Source organism: Orycteropus afer, unplaced genomic scaffold, assembly GCF_000298275.1.
Source record: "Orycteropus afer afer isolate SDZICR_OR568_19922 unplaced genomic scaffold, OryAfe1.0 scaffold00689, whole genome shotgun sequence".
NCBI lineage: Eukaryota > Metazoa > Chordata > Mammalia > Tubulidentata > Orycteropodidae > Orycteropus > Orycteropus afer.
The window spans coordinates 96,517-117,493 of NW_006922276.1; the positions used below are offsets into that span (position 1 = coordinate 96,517).

The 20,977-nt window shown below is 46.0% G+C and overlaps 1 protein-coding gene across 1 annotated transcript in view; it reads right to left on the reverse strand.

Annotated features, from left to right (window-relative positions):
- Nucleotides 1–2,375: 2,375 nt before the first annotated feature.
- Nucleotides 2,376–20,977, reverse strand: part of LOC103211032 (leukocyte immunoglobulin-like receptor subfamily B member 3) — a 43,682-nt gene continuing 25,080 nt past the window's right edge. The window contains exons 7-9 of the mRNA XM_042783119.1: nt 5,371–5,546; nt 3,858–4,151; nt 2,376–2,518 (exon numbers count right to left, since the gene is read on the reverse strand). Coding sequence (XP_042639053.1) covers nt 2,376–2,518; nt 3,858–4,151; nt 5,371–5,546 — 613 coding nt within the window. The remainder of the gene's footprint in view (nt 2,519–3,857; nt 4,152–5,370; nt 5,547–20,977) is intronic.

Sequence of the window (20,977 nt, forward strand, 5' to 3'; positions counted from 1 at the left end):
CACATACCTCAGAGTCATTGTTGCTTCAGGTCCAGACCACTGCAGTAGAGTGAGAATCACTGTAAGGCAACTCACATGAAATTTTTGGTTTCTTGGTACATAGCAAAGTTATGTTTTCACTATACGGTAGCCTATGAGGTGTGCAATATTGTTATGAGAAAGTATGAAATATTGTGAGAATTAACAAAACGAGACACAGAGACGTGAGGTGAGCACGTGGTGTTGGAAAAATGGCATTGCTAGAGTTGCTTGAAGCAGGGTTACCACAAACCTTCAGTTTGTAAAAAATTCAGTATCTGTGAGACGCCATAAAGCAGAGGGCAATAAGACAAGGTACCTGCACTGACTGAGGCTGGACTTGAAACATGTGAGCAACCAGTCTCTCATTCCCAGGTGGTCAAATTCTGTACTCACATCTATATTCATACCGGAAGCAGGCCACACCTCTTTCCACTGATTGGCTGCTGACAGCAGATCTCATCACAGAGGTAGATGATATCATATCCGACCTCATCAAGGAGAATGGCTACATCATAACTGAGAAACCAATGAGAATTATGGCCCAGCCCAGTTAACACACAGCCTTAGCTAGCACGGTGTCCTGTTTGTTCTACCTTCAAATCATTTCCTAACCCCACCACTTCTTACAACCTCCCCCTCTACCAGCTCTGGCCAAGCCATCAGCAGCCCACGTGTAGACTGCTAAGATTTCTTCCTAGCTGGTCTCCCATCATTTAGACTTGTCCCCCGACTGGTTTATTCCCCACACCACAGTCAGAGTCGCCTTCTGAATCCATTCCAGTTCTCATCAATCGGCAGTCCTGAACCTCCAATGCTTTTCCATCTTATTTAGAATAAAACCCTCATCATGGCATAGAAGACCCTAAAAACGCCCTGACTTCACCTCTTCATTCTTTTCTCTTCAGTTAGGTGTCTCTATATATTTTTTTCTTTTAAATTTTTATTGTGATTTGGGTGAAAATTTACAGAGTAAATTCATTTTCCATACAGCAGTCCATACACATTTTGTTTCATGACATTGACTGCAATTCCCCACAATGGAACAGCTCTCCTCCCACCTCCTCTTCCCTGCATCCCTCTCTTCTGTTCATTCCTGCCCCCCTGAGCCATCTCCCTAGGCAAACACTGCCCTTCTGTTCTCCCAGGATTGACCGTTCTAAGGAGTGTATCTACCTGACGTAAATGGCCCCGCTATATGCCTGACTACTGTGGCTGGAAGCCACAGGAGTGAGTTCAATTCCAGCCTGAAGGCTAACTAGGGCCCACAGTCTTGGGGGTCTCACTGGACTCTATCAGCCCAGTAAACTACATCGTTTCTTTTCTGCAGAAGAGCTAACAGCTATCTAGACTTTTGGACATGGACAGTATTAGCAAAGACCAAAATATGGCATTTCTGATTATTGGATTTTATCTGAAATCCTGTCACGAGTCAAAATTGAACCTGTTCTTAAAGCTCTTCAACTCCATTTTGAACTTCCATTTAAGTCTAAAAACCATCATTGAGGCATAAAGAGGAAGAAAGGGCTCAGAAATAAAAATACGTCTACAGTCTACAAAGTAGGCAAAGTGACCATTTTAATTATGGTGTAATAGGCCAACTAAGATTATAAAGATCAGAGAGAGAAACAAGCCATTCCCCATTCCATCCACAAGAGCAGCATTGATAGACTGTCAGAGAGGAATTTGTTACAACATGAAACGTTTACCTTAAAACACGTATGAATTCCAAACACTTAATGCAACAGGATAACAGAGGATTTTACACTCACTTCAAAGTTCAGGAGTTCAACTCTTTAGTTTTCTCTGTGTCAATAACTGCACTTATTATGGCCAGAAAGTTGTAAATTTGGGGGGGTTTGCTCTTAAAATCCATGTCTATAGAAAATACACATTTAAAAAAAAAAAGACTCTAAGAAAAACTGTGAAAATGAATGTGAAGTTAAAAGAAAGCTGAGAACGAGGAGAAAGAGAAGAGGAAGAGGAGGAAAAAGGTCACTGTGAAGGAGGAGGAGGAGGAGGAGGAGAAAACACAAACCTGAGGAGCAAGAGTGGCATAAGGAGGAGGAGGTTGGGGTGACCCGTCCCTGATCCCATCAAGAGCTGGCTCAGTGTCACGCTTTGTCCGGGAACGGAACACATGGTACAGGCCCCCTCCCTGGTGTCTTCTGAGAAGATTCCTTGCTTCCCAGGAAGCAGTCCCTCAATCTTTTCAAAGGCCCGCCTTCTCGCAGAGCCTCTCAGAAGCTTCGCAAAGACCTGGCCTCTGTGTGTTTCAGCCCCATGCTTGGCAACGGCAGCCATTGAGGGCTTGTCTAGGGTCCATCTTGTCAGATCCCTCCGTCTCTCCAGTGGGTTCAGGAAGTTTCTTCGGTCTCCATACTGTGGACCCTTAGGCCCCACCAGGCCTCAGCCAGCACCACCAAGAGAGCCACGAAGGTCAGCCCCGCCCCGCCCATCCGGATGAGATTCTCCACAGTGTAGTCCTGGAGAGTGGGGGCTACGGGAGGGATTGGAGCTCTTTCCACGTGGCCTTCACCATGCCCTCCCAGAGCCCCACAGTGGAGTCAAATTCCTTCCCATCCTGCTCAAATTCTCTCTGGCCAGACTCCCTGCCCCCCACACTGTCCCTCTGTCATCATGAGCACCTCAGTGGGGGCCATGGTTGGAAAAGCAAAAGATCTTGGGACAAAGAGAGATTTTTAAAATAATAAATCAAGGAACTGTCTGATTGATGCAGAAATTTAAAATACAAGTGGATACAAAATTTGATTACCTTCCAAGGATTCAGTTCTGGAAGATCAGAAATTAAAAATGCCTACACATCAAGACCTGTGCTAGTAGCCACAGCCCAAATGTTGACAGGGAATCTGAGGAAATCTGTAGGAAACTGTCTGGCTCAAGGTTCCATACCTGAGAAGCAGAGGAGTCTTGAGTCTTTCTGCTTAAGGATCCACTAACTCTGGTGGCGTAGTGGCTAAGACACATGACTGCTAACCAGAAGGCTGGCAGTTCAAATCCATCAGACACTCCTAGAAACGAAGGTTGGGCAATCTACTTCCGTAGTGATACTGCCTCGGAAACCCAAGGAGGGGTCGCTGTGAGTCAGGGCCAACTTGACGGCACATAACAACAACAAGGACAACAGCCACAGATCAACCATCTTCTTTCCTCACAAGTTAGAGCCTTGGTTTCTGAGGTGAAGGAATGAGCCTTTTTCCACTGCTCCCTGAGGCCAAACCACCCCTCACTTTGCCATCTAAACCAGGGTTCCTAGGACTCCTGGAATCCCTTTCCTCAGAATCCTCAGACAGAAGACTCTTGCCAGAGACTTCAAGCTTGAATAAAGGAAGAAAATTGCCTAGAGATGGAAGATGTCCACAATCAAGGGACGCTGTCTGTCCTCTCCTCGCCTAGCTCCCAGCATGAGAACTATCTGTGCTCACCCTCTATGGGTGAACAGTCAGAAGGGTTTCTGGGAAATGCCTAAGGCTGGGGTGCTCCTTCTGATCTCCACACACTCGCCCAGCCCCTCCACCATCCGGGGCTGTGGTGATGCCTGTGTAGATGTGTGTCCCATGTGGGCCTCCATACAAAAATGGGGGATGAGTTTTGAGGGCTCCTCTCTATCTCCATATCTTGCCCAGGGCTCATCTCTTATCCTGACCACCCAGACTCCTGATGGTCTCTCAGTCTTAGCCACTTTGTCCCTCTGTCTAACTACCTCCTTCTTTTCACCATTCCTGGTTTTCCTTCATCACCCTCTGAGCCTCCCCACAGAAATGCCTTCAAAATTTCACCTGAGTCCCAAAGCATGTGGCAGGTATGGGGGTCCTTACCTGAGACCACTAGTGGGTCACTTGGTTCTGACCACTCATAGGGAGAGTGTTGGAAAGATCCATAGCACCTATAGGCCCCACCAAGGGCTGGAGTCATGGGGCCCAGGGAGAAGTCAGCCTGGCATGTGCCATTGTGGCTCTGCACTCCAGAGAACCAGGAGTCATGGGCCTCTCCCTCCTTGACAAGGTGGAACACGTCCAATGAGCTCTCTGAGCGGCAGCACAAGGTCACATTACCTCCTGACATCACCCCAGGGCCCAGCTGGGCTGTGAGAGAAGGTTTCCTGTATAGACCTGGAAGACAAAGCAGTTTCACCAGAGAGGCTGTCCCATTCTCACACTGTCCTTCACATGGGAACTGCGAGCTTTCTCTCCCTGTCCCCAGTCTCTCAGTCTCACCCTCTCCGTCTCTCTCTCTGCCTCGGTCTCTCTCTCACACTCACACTCTCACTCTCATTCTTGCTCTTGCTGTCACTCTCCCAACAGGGAGCGTTTTCTGTACACACCTAAGAGCAAAGAGGTTGGGAGTTTCAAAACAGTGACCTTTCCTCACCCAACTCCATGGGATGTGAAATAATGAAGATCAGTCCCAGGGCACTTCCTGCTTTCTCTCTGTCTCAGCCTATGTTCCTCTCTCTTTCTCTCTCTCTCTCATTCCATATGTACAGTTGATCCACATTGTTTGTGGGTTTTGTATTTGTGAATACACTAAAAATGTATGTGTAACCCTCAAATCAGTATGTGGGGTGCTTTCATGGTCCTTTGCAGATACGCATAGGGCAGTACAACATTTGCCATTCGACGTGTACTTGGTGTGCACGTCTGAGCCAATGTCAAACAAGGTGGGACTCTGTCTTCTGTTTTCAGCTCTGATACTATACACAAAGGTCCTTTTTTTGTTTGTTTGTTGTCTAATGGTGTGCCATGTGCTTCACTGTTTGGGCTTTTTATTGGTGATCTCATTGTTTAAAATTGTCCCCACTTATAGTATTAGAGTGTGCCCTAGTGTTTCTAAGTGCAAGAAGACAGTGATGTATCTTGTGGAGAAAATGTGCGTGGTAGACAAGCTTAATTCAGGCATGGGCTATAGCATTCTTGGTCACCAGTTCAGGCCTTTCTCTTTGTGCTTTAAGCTCACACTCACTTTCCTGCCCCACTTTTTCACTTACACAGACCCTGTGATTGCACTGGTCCCACTTGAATAATCCAGGATAACCTCCCCAGTTGAAGCTCAACTAATTAGCATCCTTAATTCCATCTTGAACATCATTTCCCTATTGCCATATTCACATATTCGTAGGTTCCAGGTTCCAGGGATTAGGACATGGATATCATGGGGAGGTCATTCTTTTGTGTCATTATACTTAATTATCTGTATTCAATTCCTACTTACCTAAAATACCTAGAGTGATTTCTATTGTTCTGATTGGACCCTGATGGACACTCCTACTGGAAAAGTCTGGGATTAGTGGGATCAGAATCCTGAAAAGCCACCATGGATGGGAGCTCTCACCTGTGACCCCAATCTCCAGGGCATCACTGGGTTCTGACCATGTAGAAAAGTGATGAGAAGAACCATAACATCTGTAGATCCCAGCGTGTGCTGGAGTCACAGGGGCCATAAGGGAGTTGTTTGGGGACAGTACATTCTGGAACTCAGAGACAAGGGGCACATCTTCCTTGAACAGCCTGATTGTGGCAAACTGACCATGTGAATGACACCGAAGATACACATACTGTCCTCGAGGAACCACACGACTTGGCCAGGTATTCACAGAGGGCCTGACATGACCACCTGGGTGAGAAGAAGGGATAGCCTTGGAGAAGAAAACATGGAGTTGCCCCTCCCCTCATCATGTCCAGAGACCTCCCCTTCTTTTCAAGTCTATAAAGATTCTTTCCCAAACCTGGAATGTCTAGGACTGCCATGAAGACTTCCCAACAAAAAATAGGTATGACATACCTTCCTACAACAAAAGTATTGAGTGGGGATTTTTGAGCAGGTACTGAATAATTAACTCTTACTAGATGTTGATAATTCAAAATTAGTTCTAAAAAATTGACACAATATGCACACAGAATGGGAGAACAAAATCTATGTGACTGAACTAACATCAGCTACACCTGAAAACCATTGAACAACTGAAGTTGTATCAGAATAGTCCACAATTTCAGGGTCCATCACATTTGGTTCTCCCTCCTCTTCTGATAGGAGGATGGCAGCTACACTCTGCAGCTCTACTGCCATGGAAAGGGTGGAGAGCCTGACGGCTCTGTTTTTCCGTGCCCTTGTTCTTCCCCTCACTCTAGAATCTCAGCTCTGAGCTTCACAGTCTCCTCCAGATGCCTCTAGAGATGGACTGAGCCAAGGAGAAGATGCTGGGAGCTTTCTAGAGAAGAATTGGGACCTAGAGTTTGTAGGGCCCTGACTGTCCTGCTCCCAAGTGATCCACTTGCAAGACTTCCCATTGTCAACCCATTAACTGAAACTCTTATGCTGTCTGCCCTCCTCTTGTGGGAAAATTGTCTTATAGGGTGTTGAAAGGAACCCTACATTTTGGAGAAGAAACTCACCCACTTCTTCCCAGATCCTTTGGTCCATCCAGAACCCTGAAAAGAAAAATTCATGATGGCGGACCCATCTCCATTCAAACCATGGCCTTCCACTACCACCCCATCTAGTCCAAGCCAGAGATGTGCTTGGCTGAAGGTCAACCCAGCCCTCAATGTCCACTCATCCCCCAGGGAAGCATAACCTTCTGCTGTGGAGACTTTGAGACCAATATTTCCTGCCACAATATTCCCTCCATCTCATTCTCTTCCAGGACTTACCAACACACACCAGGCTGAAGAATGTGGGGGACATGGCTCTGCTTCTGCTGCACAGGAGGCCCCAACCAAGCAAATCAGACAAAGACACAGGTTGTCAGGAGGTGGACCAGCTGATGGAGTTTACAAACGACCACAACACAAAAGGGAAAGAACACAGCGTCTTCTAGACTTACATGTGGCCAGGGGTGGGCGACCTGACCAAGGAAGGAATCCATTTCCTGGAAAATTTTCAGAGCTATCACTTCACATCATGTACTGACTAAGGTCATACTTGACACATGTGTGCAGCCCAGTCCCCCATACACAGAAGATCAAACTCTATACTCACATGAGAGGCCTTTCATGTGTTCTGTTGGTCTAATCGCAGCTGTGAAATCTTCTTCATGTGTAATATGCAATGTATTTAATATTATATTGTTAATATTATAATAACAATCAAAGCATCAAAATCAAAGTAATTTTCGCAATCCTAACTAGTATTTCTACTATTTCTATTTTTGATCTCCAAAGAACCTCAAAATAGAAGCTGAAAAAAGACAAGAACTTTCTCCTGTAGAGGACAGAGAGAGAAAGCCTTTTCCTGGAGCTATTGCTCACAATTCTGACTCCCAGGAACCCTTGTGGCACAGAAGTGATTAAATGCTGGGCTGCTAATCAGAAGGTCAGGGGTTCGAACCCATCAGCCACTCTGTGGGAGAAAGATGTGGCAGTCTACGTCTGTAAAGATTGACAGCCTTGAAAACTTTTTGCTCATGTGGAGCAGTTCTACTCTGTCCTACAGGGTCGCTATGAGTTAGAATTGACTTGATGGCAATTTTCTGCTCTTTCTTTTTCTTTTTTGTTTCTTTTCTTTTCTTTTTTAGCAAATACAATACACACTGGTAATTTTTATTATTTTCTTATGCAGTAGATCAGTACCAAGTCATTTAATACTTGGTTCCACTGCATTTATTTTGGAGAAGAATATTTTAATAGCACAAGCATTTTAAGGACAAAATTGTTCTAAATATTTAACAAGGAAGAGCTCCTGTCTTGGAGACGTAGGAAGAACAGATTCTGCTGGGAGCTCGAAGGTAAGGGTGTATGCCAGAGAATTTAATTTAATTCATCCAGATGGAAACGAACTTTATTTAAGAGCATTATGTAATGGTGTTTCAGGGACCAGGGTAACAGCATCATCCACTTTTTCAAGATATCTATCAGTAATTCAAGGAGCTCTGGTGGTGTTACGGTTAAAGCACAGGGCTGCTAATCAAAAGGTCTGTGATTGGAACCCACCAGCCACTCCATGGGAGAAAGATGAAGTAGTTGCTTCCACAAACATTTACAGCCTTGGAAACCCTATTGCAAAAACAACAACAAACAAGCCCATTGCCATTGAGTTGATTGCAACTCATAGTGACCCATTGGGTTTCCAGAGCTGTAAGTCTTTACAAAAGGAGATTGCCTCATCTTCCTCCCATGGAACAGCTGGTGGGTTTGAACCACCTACCTTTTGGCTAGCAGCCCAATGCCTTAACCACAGTGCCACCAGAGCTCCTGGAAACACTATGGGGCTGGTCTACTCTGACCTATGAGTCAGAATTGACTTAACAGCAGTGGGTTTGTTTTTTGGTTATCAGTAATTTAGGATTTTAAGAAAGAAGGAAATCATGGATTGAAAGTCACTGAACATAAGCTTTGAAATAAAAACTATACATTTAAAAAAAATGTTTTGTTTTTCTTTAAATTTTTTTTAATTGTTATTTGGGTGTAAGTTTACAGAGTAGATTGGTTTTCCATTCAAATCACACACACTTTGTTTTGTGACGTTCTTTGCAACCCCCACAACCTAAGAGCCCTCTTCCCACTTCCTCCCTGTGGTTTCCACTTCCGTTTGTTCTTCTTTCCTATTCTTCCTGTGTTCTGAGCCTTAACCCAGAGAATGCTGTCCTTTTGATCTCGTAGGGTTGATTGTTCTAAGGAGTGTGGACCTCTCTGGTGTTCCTGTTCACCTTAGAGCCCTCTCCACCATTTGGCCGAAAGCTGAGCCACAGGGTGAGTTCAGTTCCAGGCTTGACAGGTTTCTAAGGGAGTCTGGAGTCTTTAAACTGTGAGAAAATATGTTTCAGTTTGTTGAAGCCACCCATTTGTGGTATGTCTCTTACGGGAGCAGTAGATAACTAAGACACTGGTAGAGTGAAAATTGCTAGGATTTCGGTAAGATCCGTCATAGCCCCACAGGCTGATAACTGCAGAGAAAGGCTAACATGGACCTGCAACTCCAGGACTGTAAGTGACCACTTGGTGCTAAAAGATTGGAAGAATTTTTTCCCTCTTTGTGTGGAAAGAACCTGTTAAACCACGTTGCTGAGCTCAGCCTCAGGGTTACGGTCTCTAGTCAGATCTTCCAGGGGTCTGGCTGGCAGGTGATATAGAGTGAGTCATCATTTCTCCTGGTAGAAGGGGGCTGTAGTGTTGAAGTGGGAAACTACTTCTCTCAGATGTCAACCGATGCCTCGACTAAGGAGACCACCCCAACCCGCTGCTCATGGTCTTTCTCTCTCCCTCCGCCACATTCTCTACCCGCCTCCATCTCTTGTCTGTTGTTCTCTTGTTAGCTCGTAACCATTCTGGCTTCTGCATCTATTTCCACCCCTGAAGACGCCCTGGTGGTGCAGTGGTTAACCTCTTGACTACTAACTGAAAAGCCAGGAGTTCAAGCCCATCACCTGCTCTGCAGGAAAAAGATGTGGTGGTCTGTCTCCATAAAGATTACAACCTTGGAAAACCTATGGGCAGTTTTATCCATCCTACGTGGTCTCCATGAGTCAGAATTGACTCCATGGCAACAAGTTTTGTTGCTGTTGTTTCTTAGGTGGGGGATTTCTTTTTCTTTTCTTTTATTTTTAGTGTTTCTGTTGAGTTTGCTTGTCTTCCTTTGTCTCTCCTCCTGTACCAATGATGTGTTAGACAACCATAACGCCTCCTGAGGCACCCACAGCACGCGAAGCCCAGGACTGAAAGATCTCACTCGCCTGTGATCATGAGCTCCAGGGGTCACGGGGGCTGGCCACTCACAGTGGGTATGACTGTGGGAACTGGAGCATCTGTAGGTCCCAGCACGGGCAGATGTCACAGATGCCATGGAGACGTCGGCCCAGGAGTTCCCAGTACAAAGCGTCTTACCAAGCTGCTGGGAATGCTATGTATGAGTTGCTCACCTCGTGTGAGATAAATTTATCAAACACTAGTTCTGAGCGGGGAGCTCTGGTAGCATAGTGGCTAAATCACTTGACTCCTAACCAGAAGGCTGGCGGTTCAAACCCACCAGCCACTCCTCGGAAGGAAGGTTGGGCAATCCTACTTCCGTAGTGATACTGCCTCGGAAACCCAAGGAGGGGTCACTATGAGTTGGGGCCGACTCGATGGCACATAACAACATAACAAGTTCTGAGTGACAGCAAAGGGTCACATCCTTCCTCCTCCCCCATCCCCAGAGTTCACAAGGAACTTTGGTGTGCCCAGATGGAAGGTTTTGTGGATACATTTAGGAGCAAAGAGGGTGTGATTTAAATGAGTCACCCTTCTTCACCTTTTCCCCTGAGACCTGCTGTTGAGAGGTGCTTCCTCTTTCACACCCAAAGCCAGTCTATGACCCTTCCTGTACCTGTTTCCTCGCTTGTCCTCTTTGCATCCTTCTTCTTGTCACTGGCTCGTGTTCTCCCATAACCTGGGGTCCCCTTGCCTCACCTCTCTCTGCATTTCTATCTGTCCTGACTGCAGGTCCCCATCCTTGTCTGTACTGGTTCTTGGCCCTTTGGGTGTTACAATCACTCCCCACTGCTTCTTCTCCCTGCTCTAGAAGGTGAAATAGGGCAGGGGTGCCCCTACAAGATGCATTTCCTAGTGTACCTTGAGAGGTCTGCACAATGGGGATGACTGGTGGGAGACCTGAAGGGAGGAGTGAGGAGGGAAGAGGGTGTTTTTCAATCCATGTGCTTCTGGAAGCATTGCCTGAAGAGCGTGTTCCCCAAGGTTGCAGCTGTTTAAGATGCAGTTACAACTCAGTGATGGGAATGCCGGTGCTGAGATCAGGTGATGTTGCTCCTCCTTGGGTCCCCTGTGCTAGTGGGCAGTAGCAGCAACCTGTTCTTGCTAATCTCTGTTGACTTTCTTCTAATTAGCTTCTTCCTACCTTTGGGCATTCAGTTTCCTCTAATGAATACCTTCTATTAAAATTCAGAGTGCCTTCTCTATAGGAAGGTTAGGTTCCAATAAGGAATCCTATAATAACTTTCTGGGCTCCACTGGGCTCTGGGCTCTGGGCTCTGGGCTCAGAATAAGGCTGTGTGGGACACAGCATGGATATGGGCTGGGCTGGACTTCTCCTACCTGTGGCTACGATCTCTAGGGAGTCACTGCATGCTGACCAAACAAGGATGTCTCTGGAACATCTGGAACATTTGTAGGTCCCTGTTTGTGCTGTGGTCACAGAGCTCATGGTGAAGTTGTTGCTGAAAAGTCTATTCTGGACCTCAGGGAAGAAGAACTCCCTCGTTTTTTTCCCCCTTATTACTTTGAGTTTTGGGACCTCTGGTAGTGTAGTGCCTAAGGCAATTATTTGACTGCTAACCAGAAAGCTGGTGGTTCAAACCCACCAGCCACTCTTTGGAAGGAAGATGGGACAATCTACTTCCTCAAGATACCACCTCAGAAACCCAAGGAGGGTTTCATATGAAACCTATGAGTCGGATCCGACTCGAAGGCAGTGATGTGTAAGTACTTTGAATTTGACACAGTCAAAGTGCAAATGACACCAAAGATTCACTTTCTCTCCTAGAGGAACCACAGGGCTCGGCCAGGCTGAGTTTGGGCTTCTTATAACCACCTGGTTGAGAAGGAGGCACCAGCCTTAGAGAGGAAAATATGGAGCTGCCCCTCTTCTCATTGGCCTTAGGAAGTTGTCCTCTTACATTCTCCCAAGGCTTCTGCCCCAAACTGGAGTCCTCTGGTGTCCAGGAGTATGTGGTCGTGGGACAGGGACATGGTCTACCCCAAATGGACATGACAGGTCTTCCCAGAATGACAATTTTTCTTAGTGTTGAGAAAATCTTGAACAAAAGTTCTCCTAAAAGCAATTTCATGTAACAATAACAACGTGCATACATCACATGATGCATGCATGTTTATCATTTATATCCAGTGTTGTTGAGTCAATTGTAACTCATAGTAACCCTTGTTGTTGTTGTTGTTGTTGTTATGTGCTGTCGAGTTGGTCCCGACTCCTAGCGACCCCTCCTTGGGTTTCCAAGGCAATATCGCTACGGAAGTCTATTGCCCAGTCTTCCTTCCGAGGAGTAGCTGGTGGATTTGAACTGCCAGCCTTCTGGTTAGCAGTCAAGTGCCTTAGGCACTATGCTACCAGTTGTTGTTAGTAGCATAGTAACCCTAGGACAGAGTAGAACTTCCCGTAGGGTTTCTAAGGCTGTAATTTTTACAGAAGCAGACTGCCAAATCCTTCGCCCACAGAGCAGCTGGTAGTTCAAACTGCCAACCTTTTGGTAAGCATCCAAGCATTTAACCACTGAACTATCAGGGCTCCATGGGATATATATACAACATATGAAATTCTTTTCTTAAAATTCTGCTACAGACAATGTTTCTACAAGTGCATTTGCATGTTCTGTAAGAATTTCTGGGTATATAGTAAAGCTGACAAGGGACAAGTTTGTAGTCACTTCTTGGTCACAGCCAGCTACCTGGAGAGAGCAAGTAGTTAGACATGTGGGGTCTGGACCATGGTCACAAGGGACATCAAGCTCAACTGACATAGCATACTACACAAAAACATTGTTCTGCATCCTACTCTGGTGAGTAGTGACTGGGGTCTTAGAAGCTTGCAAGTGGCCGTCTAGATGCAACGATGGGTCTCTCCTCATCGAGAGCAAAGAAGAATGAAGAAGACCAATGACACATGGAAACAATTAGTCCAAAGGACTGGTACACCATGTGATCCTCAGCCTATATGATTATAAGACCAGAAGAACTAGATGGTGCCCGGCTACCACTGTCAACCACTTGGAGGGGGATCTACATAGGAGATTCTGGATAGAGTGGGAGAACAATGTGGAACAAAACTCAAAATCATTAAAAAACAGTAATAATAAGGGATTAGATTTGCTGGTCTGATAGAGCCTGGTGGAACCCCTGAGACTATGGCCCCTAGCTGCCCTTCAAGTCTGGAATTGAACCCACTCCTGTGGCTTTCAGCCAAACAAAAGACAGGTATATGAGCTGAATATTTACATCAGGTAGATACACCCCTTGGAGAGATCAATTATGGGAGAAAGAAGGGCTGGGTCTGCACAGGAAGACAGCTCAGGGGGCAGGAGTGCATGGAGGGATAAACACAGGGAAGAGATAACTATCGAGAGAAGTGGGAGGGGAGCTGTTGCATTGTGGGAAATTGTAGTCAATGTCATAAGACAAAGTGTATGTGAGCTGCTATATAGAAAGTGAATTTGCTCTGTAAATTTTCACCCAAATCACAATAAAAATTAAAAAAAAAAAAAAATCCTGCTACACCTAAATGTGCCATGAGGCCCAGAAATCACTGCCCGCTGGGCAGATCGTTCTCCCACAGTGACAGCAGGAATACCCTTTAGCTCAGCTGTCATGTCAGGCTGGAGAAGATGAGTTAATTCTTGGTCCTCACAAAGCCCACCACTGGTCTTTCCCTCATTACAGAGATCATTCTAATCTATCTCCAGAGACTCTCAGGTTCTGAATATCACAGGATCCTTCAGGAGATCACAGAGCTGGACTCAGTCTGGAGGGGTGTCTCAAGAAAGTCTCTAGAACAAAGTAAGAGCCCAAGGTTTCCAGAGACGCCTCCTCTTGTTCTTCCAGGATTCACCACAAGCCTTCTCTGAGTCACTAGCATCAGCCCCCACTCCTGTGATCCCCCACACCTGCTAGGAGACCTTTTGTGTTTGCCTAACACAGGCCCCGGGACTGGGGCATGACTCACCCATGTGTGCCCAGATCCTCTGGACCAGACAGAATCCTGGAGGGGAAACCACATGAGAACTGATTCACCTCCATATGAATCCCACCTTCCAGTAACTATGCTCTGTTTGGGCCACAAGCTTTGACCAATGGGACAGCTTGGATGGTGAATGAATTCAGCTCCCTATTGGCTCCCATGCTGAGAAGATGCCAGGTCTTCAGACCAGGGTTTTCCACTATAATCTTCTTCTTCCTTCCCTTCTAGGACTTACCAAACACAGGAGACTGATGAATTTGGGCTCTTCTGTTTTACATGGCACAGAAGCTGAGTCAAAGTGGAAAATAAAGAGGATGTTGAAGGCATGGCCTCACTATCACAGTACACCCTCCACACAGGAAGAGGTCCAGCTTCTTCTCACTCTAAATATGACAAGGAATGTGGAATAATTTCAGACTAGATTCAGGGTTTCATAACAGCTCTTATCTGATGCCTGGTTATATCTAAAATCCGAACATTCCTCTTGGTATACCCAGGGGTAGAATTACTGGACACATCACACGGGACAACTCTATGCACAAGAGCTCTTTAAATTTTCAAACTAAACTTGTCCATTGGATGACTAAGGTGCACTTGACCCAAGGCACGGTCTTTTCCATTGCTTCATAGGTATGTGAAAGCTAGATGATAAACAAGGACAGAAGACTTGATGCATATGAATTGTGGTATTGGCAAAGGATATTGAATAGATCATGGACTTCTTGATGCAGAATAAAGTCCCAGAGTTGGACAGAAGTTTGTTACGGTCTCAATCCCACAAGTGACTGAGCCAACTCAGCCCCAGAGTATGACTCCCACTGGTTCCTTCAGTCACCAAGACCACTCAAAATCAAGGCCCCCTTTACTCTTTGTATGTGTGACCTAGGAGTCAGGACCAAGGAGAAGTGCATGAGATTGGGGCTGCTCTTCTTTCTTCCCCTCAACTGGACCCCTGTAAATAAGGACCTAGCAGAGAGGCCAGGGGTGGGTAGGTTGTCCTCCTGCCTCAGCTGAGCATCTTCTCCCTCAGGAATTTCCTCCTACACTCATCACCCAACATGGCTCAGTGATCCCACAGCCCCTGAGACATGAGTCCTCTCCTTAATCACCACCTTTGTCCTGAGTCTCTATAGGAAAGAAAGCTCTTCTGTAAAGATTTAAAGGAAGTAAGGATAAACCAAGGAGCTCAGCCCATGCTGAGCTGTAATTCCTCTGGACTAAAAGGATTCTGGGACTCAACAATCATGAAGCTTCTTCATGTCGGGGAGGGGTTGCAGATCCCAAATACTGCCTGGAACATGGACATGAGGAGGCCGATGGGCAGGAACAGCCTCTTCAGCATTCTTGACCTTCAGCTTTTTTCCTAACCCTCTGAGAACCTGGAGTGTAGTTAAGGGAAGGAGAAGACATGGGGATCTCCTGGTTTGATTGTTTATTTCCCTCATTCTTTGGGGCAGGGTCCCCCTCCGTCTGACCCACTTTGTTGCTATCTTCCTTTGCATCTACCCCAGAGCTGTCCTGGGACAGGCTTGTGAGCTTACAGTCTGATTCCTGAACGGTGTGGGCTCCTCACCTGAGACCAGGAGCTTCAGAGGGTCATTGAGGTGTGAAAGCAAGTAGGCAGAGGTGCCGTTTGATCCACAGCAGCTGTAAGGGTCCCCATGCACGGAGGCCACAGGACTTGGAGGGAATCAAGCCGGAAGTGTCTCCGCTGTGCAACGCGATCTAAGATACATGGGATCACCAGCCCCCTGATCTTTGAACACATGAAATGTGATAAGCAAGGTCTTCGATGATACCACAGGGTCCCACTCTCACCAAAAGTCACTGAAGTGCCCTCGTACACCCTTGGAGACAGAGAGACGGTCGTATCAAAGGGGATGCACATACTCACACTGTCCGTGGAGGCTGCATTGAGTCTGCACCGATCCTACCCAGGCCCCTCTGTGATTCTGACCCGGGAGGCCAGGGTCGCTGACTGCCCATCACCACTAGGGGCCCACTGATCATATGGTGTAGATCAGTCATTTGAAGGCACCAGGACAGAGATGAGGCTGAATGGGGGCCCCATTACCTGTGACCTCAAGATGCAGAGGGCACTGGGGAAAGACCATGCATTGGGGTGAACACTAGAAGAACCATAGCATCTATAGGCACCTCCATGGGAGGCGTTCACAGGACCCACAGGAAAGAAGGCTTGGCTCCTCCCAGCACAGAACTGGGATTTCATGTTAGGGGTGGGCTGGCTTGTCCCTCCTTCAGACAGGAAGTGCCTGATATGAACTATGAGCTACACAAGAGGGACACGTTCCCTCCTGAAGCTTCCACAGGGCTTGGATGGGCTGAGTGTTTGCTGTAAGTTACTGGGTGAGAAGGAGGAAGTGGAGTTAAATGTCACTCCACATGACCTCCCAGGTATGTTTTCATTCAGCTTTTTCCTCTAGTTGATGCCTAACCCACTTCGGTATAGTTCTTTTCAAAGCTCAGGGCTCCAGGATTATCTTCTGTATCTCTGCCAACTCGTGTTTCTTTTCTGTGTCGCTTGTCTGCCTATTCCTCCATCTTACTGGAAATTGTCTCAAGTAATTCTTAAGCAAATCTCATAGCATACGTGTATTTACAGTGAAATGTGGCAGGAAGACTTCTCGGTTTTTATCTTCATCTGGTAGCTTGGAAAGAGAGTCCTGGTGGCGCTGTGGTTAAGGCAGTGGGCTGCTAACCAAAAGGTCTGTGATTTGAACCTACCAGCTTCTCTGCCTGCTTCTGTTGAGATTTACAGCCTTGGAAACTCTATGGGGATCGTGATGAGCCAGAATCAGCTGGATGGCAATGACTTTGGGTTTGATTTGGTAGCTAGGAAAGGAGCTACCTTTTTGACTAAGGAAGCAGCCCATAAAAAAGGCACTGAAGGGTTAATTAGCTCAGTTTCTCTCTCTCTAGCTGTGTTTGTGTGTGTATTCTGGAGTATATCTGCGATGAGTTTGAATGGGGACGTGGTGACAGTGCTGGTTGGGACTGGGGAATTGAGCTCAGTCCTGATTGTCAACAGCCTTGAATGTCAGAAAGAGGAATTGGGGTCTTCAGTTGAGGAATCTGGAGCCTGTGGGAAGACACTGAGCAAGGGAGGGTCATGCCACATACGGTTGTAGATAATGATAAGAATAAATAGCAACAGAAAGAGAACAAGCCTCCATGAAGCATGGAGACATGGAGGGCGGCTAAGGAGATGTCACAGACAAAGCATGTTGAGTCTCTTGATGGACAGAAGACATGGAGAAGGATCAGGGAGGAGAACTCTTTGGATTTGATGGTTGGGCATGAAACAATAGATGGGGAGGGGTTGAGTGCTATCCCATTCTGCCTTGGTTGACTGGAGGAGCCAACAGGGCCATCAAAGAGTGACCCGGGTAAAGAATGGAGCAGAGAAAGATGTTTATAAAACTGTTGACCGACTCTCAGAAGAAAGCACAACACCACCTCCGGACCTGGGATTTGAGTTTTCTAAACACTTCCTCTCACTGATTTCCCAGTTTCTATAAGAAGCACCGTATTTCTCTTCTTCTTCCTTCAAACTTTTTGAGTCACTTCTGCTCCTCAGTGCCTTTCCTGCCACTAGAGGTTCTGCCTACCTTTCAGTCTCTGGAGTCCCTGAAGTCTCCCAAGAGACCAGTACCTGAGTATATTGAAGAGAACCTCGTCTCTCCTCTTTGCTCCAAAGCTCACCAAGACAGAGAAGGGCAGTAAGGGTTGGGATCACAGCACTGCCTCCGTAGTCTTCAACAGTGTAGAAAAATTATAGTGACCATAGACCCCACCAAGGCACCATCTTGGGGAAGGAGGAGGTGTTGTGCTCATACTGCAGGTTGCTTCTTTGGGAACTGTGTAAGAGCACTGGCTGGAGGCAATTCAGAGATTTTAATTGAAGACTTCGCTGTAACATAAAGGATTGTCAGCCTCAAGCAGATGACTTCCCCTTTCTGAATCTCATTTTCCTCCTGATAGTAAGATGATAATGACCCCTCTTCTCAGGGTTATGGTGGGGCCTCAGGGGTGCCTGACACTTGGAAGAGGCTCAACCCGTAACGACTTCATGGCACAGAAGAAGACATCTGGAAGGTACTGAGATGATTATGGGGTCAGAGTTTGCATCAAGAGACTGATTGAAGTCACACTCTATGACCTAGTTTTGCTCTAAATACATAGAAATGCTGGATGAAATGTTGGAAATATATGTCCTCACAGTTGCAACAAACAAGAGAAATGAAAGTGGCAGAAAAGTAACAGGAACTCATAAAAGTAAGCAAAGGTGAATGTTGGCTGAGCCTTGATGTGGTAGCAGCGACCACATCCTCACATCTGGGTGGAACGAGGTAGTGATGTTCCAGGGGTGGTTCTGCACTCCTGATGTGAAGCTAGAAGCTATGAACTGTTCATTATGAGGGCTGTAATACCTCCATTCACTGAACCAGGTCATGGCCAGAGTCCAGCTCCCTTTCTCCATGTGTGGGTGAACAAGCCACTTAAATAGGAACAGCTATCAGTATGTGTCCTACATGGAGTATACAGCTCAGTTTTTGGTTTTGTTTTCATTTTCAATTCTTTCAATAGTATACAATTTCCCTAACACAAAATTCATCAATTTTCACAAAATTTAGAGTCTTTTATTCAGTGTTGTTTTTAATATATTCAGAATGTTGGGCAGCAATTACCCCTAGTTCATTCCATAACATATCCCTTCCCCAAAAGTGAAACTCCACACCTATTATTGGTCACTTTCAATTCCCCTCCACCCCTATGCACTGGCAACCACTAATCTGATTTCATTCTGGATATTTCATACAAATAAAAACATACAACACAAAATGCAACGCACTGCCATCAAGTCGGATCTGACTTATAGCGACCCCTCCTTGGGTTTCAGAGGCAGTATCACTACAGAAGTAGATTGCCCAACCTTCCTTCCGAGGAGTGGCTAGTGGGTTTGAACCTCCAGCCTTCTGGTTAGCAGTCAAGGGCCTTAGGCAGGCACAAGGGGTCCCATTTCTCTTAAATCTTTGTTCTGATCTTTCTTCATACATGTTGGTGTCCACAGATTTGTCTTCTAGTTGGGATGAGTTCTTCAGCCAGTTCTAACCTACTCTTTTGTGCTTCTACTGTGTTGTGTAATCTCTCATTTTTGTGCTCATCTTCTGCTGTTTCTGTATGAGTTTGATTGTGCATTAGTCTCATTATTTTGTTCTTGAATGATGTTCCTGAGTTCCTCTAGGGAACGGTCTGTGTTCTCCTTGCTTCTGTTTGGGGTTTCCTTAGGCTCTTGTAGAGCTCTGTAAACATATCTTCTAAATTCCTTCTCAGATAATTCTATTGCCTCCTCTTCCTCCATGTATAATGAGACCTTTGTTTGTGGTTTTGCTTCTAATGTCTTGTCCTGTTTTTTTTTTTTTTGTTTGTTTGATTTGAGGTTGCCTGTTGTTTCCTAGACATTTTGAGGTTGTCTTTAACTGTTGGTTATGTGTTTATTTGTTTTGTCTTGGTTCTATGGTTTAATATTTTGAAAAGTTGAAGCTGGTGTATTTTATTTTACTTAGTTATTAATTCAGGTGTGCTGGGTTGCTCTGCAGTTTTCTTTGTGATGGTGGAATCACTGTGTGGAAGGTGGATGTGGGTTTCTGTTTGTTGTAAAGAGAGTTTAGAGTTCAAACTGGAGGGCTTTATGTTGGCTGAATGTGGTTTCTTCTATTGGATGAGTGAAGTTATTGGTGGAGAAAGTGGGAGCGGAAGAAGGAAAGCTCACTGTTGCTAGGGGAGGTTTCTAGGGCTTTGAGTGGGCTGCTACTGATGATGTCATACTGTTATTTACAGGCCCACAACTCAGCAAAGACTCCAGTTGTTAGGGGTCACCACTTTCTGCCAGGCTCACACACACATAAAAACCCCACCCCAGAGGCCCCTCGGCACCAAAAAGCTGGCCCAAGACAACTTCCCAGATCCACGATTCGCGGCGGGGATTTCTCTCTCTGGCTTTGCCCACCCGCAGCACTGGCCCAACCCGCCCAGACCACGATCCACTCAAGAGTTCCTCCTCTGTGAGACCACCCACCTGCTGTGCCAAAGATCCACTGGGTTTCAGCTGCGCTAGCGTTGGGAGAGTGCCTGCTTGTAATCTGTGGTTCCAATATTACTGATAAAGTCAAGTGCAGACCTCTCGGTGCCACTAAGCTGACCCAAGCCTAGTCAGTGACCCTCTGCAGGGGCACTTCCCCAAGCCCACCCTCCTGAAGCACCAATGGACTCTCTGCTCAGGTTTCAGCAGCACTGGACGTGCCCATTTGCACCTAGTGGACCCAAGTTACCAATAAAATCAGGTGCTGAAGGTAAACCCTTGGTGTGATTGCTGGTATGCTGGTGTGGACACTGGTATGTTGGTGTGGTGTGTCTTCTGCCTTAACCCAGGGAGGTCTCAAATAGCTGTTCTCGCCTGCCGGTCTCTCCTCCAGGGAAGGATCTAATGGCCTTTCTTGGCTGCCTGTCCGCACTCTGCAGGATAGATCATCTTTTTTTTTTTCCCCCCTGTACCTTTCTTCTCTCTAATTCTACTCCTCTGAGTTTGGTGCACTCTGACTCAGTGAGCTGTTTAGAGCACTAAAACCCTAATTCAAACTGCTGTCCCTAGTTTTTCAAGCACTAAGATGCTAGAGGGAAATAGTGTGGTGATTACTGACAAGACTCCATTTTGACTCCTCCTAATCTGCTATTTCTTTCTAAATTCTTAAGATGATAGCTTGTTGGAGTTAGCTGTCCTTGAGTCAATTTTGACTCTAGGTCATAGATTTTCAGGCTTTTTTTCCTAATATTTTCCTTTTAGCACTTCATTTCCCCATTTCTTAGGTTTTGATGTACAAAACTTGCATTTTCATTCCAGTAAATATTACTCTATCTTTATTTGTAGTTTTTATTCCCAAGCATTGGTTGTTCAGAAGTACACTGCTTTATTTTCAAAAGTTTAGGAATGTTATTTATATTTGTTTGCCAAATTGGTTGACTCAAAAGGTCCCACAACATCCTGCTTTCTTATAAAAAGTCCCCAGGCTGGGACTCATTAGCTGAGTGTCTACTGGGGCAGCTTCACCACCTTCTGGATTTCCTGCAGTCTCTCTCCTTGGAGAGTGGAGTCTGGGTTATTTCTGGACTAATGTAGGAAGCTCTGGTGGTGTAGTGTCTAAGGCATTTGACTGCTAACCAGAAGGTTGGTAGTTCAAAC